The following is a 10,112-nucleotide window of genomic DNA, read 5'->3' on the forward strand; positions in this document are numbered from 1 at the left end:
TGTTACAAAATGATACCTGCAAAAATGATATAAAATACATAAGAATTGATACTGATAAAATAAAACTCTCTCATTTCTGTGAAAGAGCATTACATTTATTTAAAGCAACTTCAACTTTCATGCAACTAGAAGCAGGCTATGTTGGCAATCTATTCTTATCTTGTGATAGTTAATACCAGGTTTTAACTTTACATTAAGTCCAGGAACGATCAGCAATGTAGTGTTGTGTGAGAATGGCAGCTATTGGTAGATAATGTAAACTTGCATTCATATATTTCATTAGTATAAATTCCACTGAATGCAGTATAACTAGGAAATTATACACATTGCAGTGTAAATGCATTATTATTTATGTGCTTGATGACAGAACTTAATTTCATAGTTTAGCTATCCACTTCTTTTCTTTTTCTTCTGTGTTTGGCATTAACTGAACACATTAACTGAGAGAAGGATCTTAGATTACCTGAACTTCAACCAAACTAAAAATATCCGCTAATTCTTCATTAGCTGCCAAACTGATTATGATTAATGAAGTCTTATTTCAACTGCTCAAATTTAGATTCAAATATTTTATCTAAAACTAAAGAAATTTTGCCATGTTTATTTATACTGCAAGTCATTTCGAATACTTGTTATAAAATTGTTGGAATCCTCACCTATAGTAATGCCCAAGTATATACTATATTTCCCTTTCCTTCTCTCTTTCAAATAACACAGACATGACAACAGAGATAAATAGACTGTACTTTTGGAATTCGATATTGCTACATTCAATTTATATTTTTATTTTAATAATACATTGAATATACCTTTGAAAATGCAGTTTAAAGTATTTTCACTTTTTCAGATCATAAATTAATCATCAAAGGTCATTTCTTATTTTGGGAGAAAAATGTGTAGTAACAAGGTTGACAATCATAGTACAAATTCTTATTTTCTTATAATTCGTACTGTTCAGTAAATAAGACTAATAGTTTGAGAGATTTAAAGTTTGGACTGGGTTATTCCAATTGCAAGGTGTTTAAAATGCAATGTTTAAAATTAATATAAACTTTTAAATGTTTAGAGGAATTCTATCTCTTTGATGTGCTGGCATGATAAAATATCTAAAATAGAACATGGGATGAAGTTGAAGCAATGTGTAGAAGGTTACTTCCTTATCTGCAAATTGGGGTGCAAACTTATGTAATCACAATACTTTAATGTCTAGAATGGATTTTAAATACTAATATCCATGATTAGATAAAGATTTCAGAATGTTCCCATTTATTATTCCCAGTTATTAAGAAAATTATTGGATATTTGGAACAAAAAGTACCATATTTCAAAGCTTTACCTGCAAAAACAGTTCCATGTTCAATCTTTGGCAAGTTGGGGTGCAGTAGAAGAACAGAAGAAACACTGAACCAACCATTGAAAAACAATTCTAAATAAGAACATCTAATGGATTATAATTACAACTGTTTCTGATTGTCTTTGAATTTAAATCTTTTTTGGGGGGGAATGCTGATTTTCTTTCCAGCCCACATTTATATGACATTCAAATACTGAGATGTACTTTTGAGGGAAAATGGTTAAAAAGCAATGTCTTCCTTGTTGAAAGTTGGACAGAAAGAAATTACCTTTGGTTCTTGATTTTCTTTTCTCAATAGCAGAGTATCTCTGTTTATTTTAAGGTAACCTTTAAGAAAGATCATATGTGTATAAATAAATACGTTCAGAATGACCATAACAGTATTTTTGTTCTTTTACCTGAAAATAAAGACTTGATTAATCTGAGGTTCATTTATGGAGACATCTATGCAGTTCTCTTGTCAGCAATGCAGTTGTCATTGCTGTTTTCTCGGAAAACAGCTATCCTGAACTGTCTGTGCTCCTTTTTCTTCTTTAGAGATTCACTTCTGTTCTAAAATTTTAAATTAGTTGTTTTTATTTCCACTCTTCCTTATATATACCTCATCAGAACAATTGTCCCTCCTGCTTCACTGTGTTTCCCTTTTCCCATAGGAAAGGGTCAATTTTCAGTTGTCTTCATTTTAAAAATACCAATAAGTATTTTAAAACTTCAGCAGCTGAATTGGGTGCCATCAGCTTCTTGTTGAGACTTAGATAGATTTTCTCTATTGATGTTCTGTTCCTAATCTGGTCCTGCAGCTTTTCCAATGGTGTGTGGTCTCACTGTAACTGAATCTGGCCATCTTGCAATCGTCAATCATTTTTTATTTTCTTCATGATAATAATACAAGAAGAGTTTGCTCATGCCTTCTCCCACATGCTATGAATTTTCACTGTCACTAAAATAATTATCTGCTTTCAGCATCTTCCGTATTGCTGCTACCTAATATAGGTAATACAATAATAATACAATAGTAGAGTTGGAAGGGACCTTGGAGGTCTTCTAGTCCAACCCCCTGCCTAGGCAGGAAACCCTATACCGTTTCAGACAAATAGCTATCCAACATCTTCTTAAAGACTTCCAGTGTTGGGGCATTCACAACTTCTGGAGGCAAGCTGTTCCACTGATTAATTGTTCTCACTGTCAGGAAATTTCTCCTCAGTTCTAAGTTGCTTCTCTCCTTGATTAGTTTCCACCCATTGTTTCTTGTTCTACCCTCAGGTGCTTTGGAGAATAGTTTGACTCCCTCTTCTTTGTGGCAACCTCTGAGATATTGGAATAATGCTATCATGTCTCCCCTAGTCCTTCTTTCTCTTAAGCTAAACATACCCAGTTCCTGCAACCATTCTTCATATGTTTTAGTCTCCAGTCCCCTAATCATCTTCGTTGGTCTTCTCTGCACTCTTTCTAGAGTCTCCACATCTTTTTTACATCGTAAAAAAGCAATCAGGTACCTGATTGCTTTAGCTGAGCAGCTGGGATGCCCTTCATGTTTTTGGGTGATGATAGTCTTGGCATACACATTGAATGTTCTTCACACAGGCACCTCATCCCCCCCCTTCCATGAACACCCCCCCCCCTATGCTAAGGCAGTTCAGAAGAACTTGGGGTTTGGGGGGGGGAAGTAGCTGATATCAGTCATACTTTAATATTCTTGTTGTGACCCACCAGCAGCCAGTGGAGCTGGCAGCAGAGTCAGACAGTGAGGAGGTTGGGAAGAAAGATGGGCCAGTCCTGAGGGCTGAGCAAAGCTCAGATGAGGGCTCTGCGTCAGAGACAGAGAGGGAGCTAGACAGCATTGATGCAGAGGAACAGCTGGAGCCTGTTCCCCGTGTGCACATGTGCAGAGCTGCCAAAAGACAAGAACAATAAGAAACCAGGGTCAACTTAGGAGTAAAGCCACACCTTGGAGATCATTGCTTTCTCCTATAGGGAACAAAAGAGGAGTGGACTAGGAGTAGGCGTTTGCAGGAAACAATTCATGTGTTCGGTTGTGTCAAGAGTGGAAAGTTCTGTTTGTGACTATAAGAAACTCTCTGCCAAGTCTTGTCCTGCATTTGGAAACTAGTTATTTGGCGGCTCTCCAAACAAGATAAGATTCGTGTTGAAAAACATTCCTCTGAAAGACTGTTTGCTAAGCCTTGTGGACTATGAATGAAAGTAATTGATAGTCATGTAAATAAAAGGGGTTTTGCTGGGACTAAGACTCTGCTTCTTGCTTTTTAATGAAGCCTGGGTCAGAACAATTGTGTAAAAATGAGATATGCCAATATTGAACTAATTCAAGACATTACTTCCAATTTCATGAGTAATAACTGAAAAATGAATGAATCCTGGGAAAGCAAGAATAGGATAAAAATATCACATGTATCAATAGAATGTGAGATCTAGAAGTAAAGATTAAAGCATCAAGCAAAACTGGAAGATTATGAATTCTTGTCGTGCCTTTGGCACAAAGCCAGCTGGGTAATATTGTGCCAGTCATTCTCTCTCAGCACTGGGATAAAAGTAATGGCAAACTACTTCCAAAAATCTTGAAAAGGAAATGTAATACTCAGCAATCACCACTTGAAGTGGGAAGAAGGGCAGAGCAGGGAGATAGAAAAGGGTAATTGTAAAGAATGTAGCCAGAAAGCCAAGACTGATTAAGAACTTTAAAAAGACAAATAAAATGCCAAACAATATTGCTAGAAATAAGAAAATGTTTTGGAAGTATATGAAAAGTACTAAACAAAGAGCCTCCAGCAGAGTAAATAGAATCAAAAACTTGTTGTTTCCAGGGAACCCAAATTATTTGCAATGAATTTTAAATAGACTATGTGGTGCAACAAAGACAATAGATCTGAAAAGTCCAAACTAATTCTTTTAGACAAAGAAAATTGGGAGCATGATTCTAATGTTGTACATCTATGGAGAAATAATGCAAGTGAAGATACAATACTTGTGTACCATTTAGAGAATGTTTATTGAAAACAGGAAAATGAATGGAAACATTTTAATGTAAATATTGGTGAGATATAATGGATAGATTGTGTGTTCTGTTGTAAGGAATGAATGGTTGTCAAAAGAACTGAAAAAGGCAGTCTGTAAGAATATAGTAACTTTATGCTCAATTGCAAAACAAATATAAGAAGAAAAAGGGAATTGAGTGAGAAAAAACAAAACACTATGAAACTCATATTTGGATGGAATTATCCCAGATCACTGAAGTGGCTTTGAATTTTCTGTGAGAGTTTCAGTTTTTTATTGATTTTGCTTTTCTATATATTGAATTCTTCTGGGTCCTTTACCATGTAAAATTTTGTATCTCAACTTTCTTTTTTATTTTCTTGTCGATAAATTCTAATTAAAATTAAAAATAGCTTACTATCCCATTTTCTCCTATTGTTTATATAAGAATATTGGAAATAATGTTATCATTTATTAACTCCAAAACAAATTCTTCTGATCCATACTTAATCAATGTCAGAAGTGGAAGTTTACCAATCCACGAGAACTCCTCAATTATTAAGGATTGCAGGTTAAAGAACAATATATTTTCCAAGACAGGTTCAAAAATAGTTTTTGACAATCTCTGCCATCTTCTCCATTCTCCCAAAACAGCATTTCTCTTTGTAAAATCACAAAAGGTGTATGTAGCTGTCCAGTCCACTCCCCGCTGGAATAGCTCTATTAAATGTCTACATATGCAATAGTGTACAGGGAAAAACATATATCTTGGGGGAAATATATAAACATAGAAGCAGAACATCTTAGACTAAAGGATATTCAGTTCAAACAACTGAAAGCATCTTGTAGAGAGTGCATTTGAAGAGAAAAAACAGATCCAGTTATTTCAGAAGTAAATAACAGTCACTACTTTAAGATTTCCGTAAGGTAACCAAATCTTATTAAGTATTTCAAGCTCTTTTCTATCATGTAATATGAAAAGCTTTCCAACTAGTGTTAACAGTGGGACCTACACTTCATGGATGAGAATGCAATCTATAAAGGATATCAGTTCTGTATGATGGACTAGAATAGAATAATAAAACTAAGAGCAGAGAACAAGCTGAGGTATCCTAATCCATAACATTTAAATTGTTAAAATACTTATATTTGTATTTTAATATTAATAAAGTAGTACATCTGAAGTTAGCCTTTAGCACAACTGTTACAAAATTATTGCTTTACGGCATGTCTAAGTGAGTGAACAAAAGACACCAACGTTTTAGAACTGCATTTGATTTTGATGCTCCTGGAAAGCAGATCAAGTTTCATACTCCAAGACAAAACATGGGAGGATGTAGAGCAACTTTCTCACAATCTAGTGGTCTCTATATTCATTAAGATTACAACTTCCAGAAATCTCTAGAAAATTTGTGATAGAATTTCTTTAGGGGATGCTCTGAACATGATGGTATCTTTCCCTGTAATTCATTAGAAAGTAAATGTAAAAGTTTTTGAATAAATCATTAATTCTTGTTTCTCTGTTTTGCATGTACAATATTTAATTTGCCTTCTTAAAATGTAATGTTTTATTTGATTGCCAACAGATGCAGTCCGTGTGTGGCATACAACGAGAAAATCAAACAATCATTACACATTTCCTCTTGCTGGGATTTGATGATCTCCAGGATTTGCGACTATTCCTCTTCTTACTTTTTCTCGTGATTTACATTGTGACCATGATGGGGAACATTCTCATCATTGCTCTTGTTGCTTCAGACCACCATCTTCACACGCCAATGTATTTCTTTGTGGGGAATTTATCCTGCTTAGAGACTTGCTATAGCTCAACCATTCTACCAAGGATGCTAGTCAGCCTTTTAACTGGGGATGGCCTTATTTCTGTTAAAGGATGCATTGTGCAATTCTGGTTCTTTGGATTTCTAGCAGCAACAGAATGTTGTCTGCTGGCAGTGATGTCTTATGATCGCTACCTTGCAGTATGCAAGCCACTTCATTACATATCTCTTATGGATACTCGTTGCTGCATTCAGTTAGTCTTTATAGCATGGCTCAGTGGCATTGTTATGGTCACCACAATTACATTTAAAATGTCACAGTTCAATTTCTGTGCTCCGAGTGAAATGAACCATTTCTTTTGTGACTTCATGCCATTGATGCAACACATTTGTTGTGGTTCTCATCTACTCCTTTTGTCCAGCTTTGTAACTACTTCTGTGGCAACCTTTCCTCCATTCTTGCTCACCCTGGCTTCATACATGTGCATCATCACTACCATTCTGAGAATCCCTTCTGCTGTAGGAAGGAAGAAAGCCTTCTCCACTTGCTCCACTCACCTTATAGTTGTTACAATATTTTATGGAACATTAATAGTTGTATATATGCACCCCAATACTGTAGCTCTCAACAAAATGAGCAAATTTGTCTCCATCTTTTACACAGTCTTCACGCCTCTTTTTAATCCTCTGATATACAGCCTGAGAAATAAGGAAGTGAGCAAATCCCTCAAAAGAGCTGTCAGGAAATATGTAGTATTTTAAAAACTAGCAGTGATTTCTATTTAAAATGAATGAATATAATGCATAGGGGTGTGAACAAAATCAGCTATAACACATCATTCCCAGATCAAATGTTGGGTAAATAATGTATATTGTGAATGCTATGTATAAAAATGGATATTATAGGCATCTGTATAAATATAACATATACAATAGAAAGATAAATGATTGATAATCAAAAGAATGGATTGTTTAATTTCTTTGATAGCCTTTTGATAGTATCAATCAGCATTGTTCAGTAGTTTACAATAGAGATTATCGCATTGAAACCATATACATTTCTGGGTTTTGTTCATGTTAAAAAATAATTCAAGAAAAATGGCAAACCATTTAACAAGTAAACACAGGTAATTCAAATCAGTTTTAGACTAATCTATACATCTGTATTCCAGAAATAATTTTGATATACAGTTGTACCTTGAAAAGGGATGCATAATTACAACTTACTTTTCCTGCTATCACTTTGTTATAATGAGAAGTGAAGCAATTACAATTTCTCCTGCTCATATTTTCTCTAGCATTTGCCTACAGACATTATAGTAACATTATAGTAAAGACATTGTAGTAACTAGGGGAACATAAAAGCAAAATATCATTGGTTCTTCATTTCTTCACACTTTCAAGATGCTGTTAAAAGGCTAATACAATAAAAGTAGTATTAATTTACAAAGCGCTGAATTCCTAATCTGATCTATCTTCGAAGACCAACATCCAATAGATGAATAATTAATTGCAGAGTACCAATGGCCTCAGATCATAAAATATAATTTGATGCATAAATATGCAATATAGTTGTCTTAGCCTTGTAGATTTGTGCACTATGGAGGAAGTATCTTAATAAACTGCTTGCGATGGGCCATCTTTGAAAAACAGCTTCTTCTCAATTTTTCAGGGAATCTTTTAGAAGAGTAAAAGCATCTCCACACCTTAAAAACAATTAAAATAAACATTGTAACTTAAAACTTATAGAGAATTCCTCAACATCTGATTAAAAAGACAAGCATATCTCAAATGCTGAAGCTTCAGTGACACGTGAACTAGTTAATGAAGGGAACCATCAAAAGGCATTTTACATTGTTAGTAAATTTGGTGTGTATTTGATTATGTGTGTATGTATGTAATAAAAATATTTAAAAGTATTTAAAATAAAATAGAACCTGAAACCAAGCTTCCTTTGATAGAAACTGAAAGGTTATGTTTTAATATGACTTTGACTCAGTCATTTTCTTTTAGTCTTAGGAAAGAGGCAATGGTAAACAATTCTGAAAAAACTTGCCAAGAAAAGTGCAGAGACTTTGAGAATTGGACACAATTGAATGGAAGGGAAAAACGATAATATTTGTCATGAACTCATTTAAAAAAGATTGCATATTACTTTAATATGTAACAGATTTGAAAGGGATTTTGTAGGTAACAGTAACAGTAACAGAGTTGGAAAGAACCTTGGAGGTCATCTAGTCCAATTCCCTGCTCAAGCAGGAAACCCTACACCATTTCAGACAAAAGGCAGTCCAGGCTCTTCTTGAAAGCTTCCAGTGATGAAGCTCCCACAATTTCTGAAGGTACCTTCTGTTCCATTGGTTGATGGCTCTTACTGTCAGAAAATTTCCCCTTATTTCTAGGTTGAATCAGTTTCCATCCATTATTTCTTGTTTGGCTGCTGGGTGCTTTGGACAATAACTTGATCCCCTACCCTCTATGGCAGCCCTCAAATATTGGAACACTATTTTCTGTTCATAAACATGTCACTTGTTTTAATCTATATTTGAAACAGTGTTCACACCGAAATTGGTGAACAGCAGATGAAATCAACCAAGCTAACACTTATCCAAGCAATATTTAATTAATTGTTCCCCAAGAATTTGCCTCTTCTGCTGCATTAAACATATGCTGTAGAGATACTTTTACACCTATTTCAACCTTGATTTGTTGAATACATGAGATCTGATGCCTTAAGTTATGCAATCAGTAAAACAAAATTAAATGGTAACCAAGCTACAAATGCCAGTGGATTCTGCTGTTTTGGACACTATATATTTATTCTCAGAAATTGCTGTGTTTTATTGTCCTGAATATTCCTCTTACGTCAATGAAATTTCCAGGTGCAAATGATTTGGCTGATTAAATTCCTCTCGTTGCTTTTTATATGCTTCCTCAATTCCACCCTCATCTTCTTCCTTTATAGTTGGCTCAATGGGTTAATAATATTTCTACTAATCTACTAATTTCTTATTTCACAAGAGGCAGCTAAATGGAATCAGGTGTGTGTGCCATTTGCCATGATGAGTTTTAGTGGGTTTAGTGGACTTCCAATGGCTAATCGGTGATCCCTACCTCTTTGCTGCCTTTCCTTATCTGAGAGGCCCATTTAGATAGCCACACATGCAAAAGATGGATTACAGCAAGAATGTCAAAAGCTTGGTGCTCTCTAGGAATGACATCAAGCTGCAAAATCAATTATTTATATGAAGTTTAATATTAGTTCTCCCAGACAAAAATTACCAGGAGCAGAACACAGGATTTATGTGCCTTTTCAAAGATTGCAAATTGATTATGCAAATTGATTATGCAAATATACTGATTTGTCAGAGATGCAAAAGTTCTCTGCACTTTTTCTAAACAGATGAACATACCCCATTAAGAAAGTTGATGCTGCCCTTGTAATAGTTGTTATTATTATTATTAAAGCAAGTTGTTCCAAGAGTAGCAGTGGTGGGTTTCTGCCAGTTCGCACCGGCTTAGTAGAACTGGTTGGTGAAATTTACCAATCCGGTGAAAGGAGGTTCGACCGGTGGACCCAAAAGTAACTTCCGGAATGCCTGCCCCGGCCCTATCACTCGCTCGCCCCAGCCGTCCCATCGCCGCTCGCTCGCTCCCCCATCCATCAGCACTAAACTAGCCCAGCCCACCACTCACTGATTGGCTGGTGTCCAGCCAATCAGTGAGCTGGCTGGAGACGACCCATTTAAAAGTGTGGCACCAGAATCTTTCTCGTTCCCAAGCAGCTGTCGCATTGCGCTTGCTGATCAGTCCTCCCTTCACTTCCATTCACCTTCCAGCAGCTTGCTGCTTCCCTCAGGTAAGCAACTAAGTGCAAGGAGAGCAGCGGAAGGCTAACGTACGCAAGTTCATGGCTTTTGCAAGGGAAGGCCTTCCAGGCTTTGCCTCATGAAAGCCACAAGCTGGTGTATGCCATGTGGCTGAAAGCA

The 10,112-nt window shown here is 35.7% G+C and overlaps 1 protein-coding gene across 1 annotated transcript; it reads left to right on the top strand.

Moving 5' to 3' along the window:
* Positions 1-5,931: 5,931 nt before the first annotated feature.
* Positions 5,932-6,885, top strand: LOC309381788 (olfactory receptor 10A4-like; the record flags this gene model as incomplete). Its single annotated transcript, XM_081933074.1, has 1 exon — positions 5,932-6,885. One exon carries the CDS (start codon positions 5,932-5,934, stop codon positions 6,883-6,885), a length of 954 nt encoding a protein of 317 aa, XP_081789200.1.
* Positions 6,886-10,112: the final 3,227 nt, after the last annotated feature.

Source organism: Natrix helvetica (genome assembly GCF_964273705.1).
Source record: "Natrix helvetica genome assembly, chromosome: Z".
NCBI lineage: Eukaryota > Metazoa > Chordata > Lepidosauria > Squamata > Natricidae > Natrix > Natrix helvetica.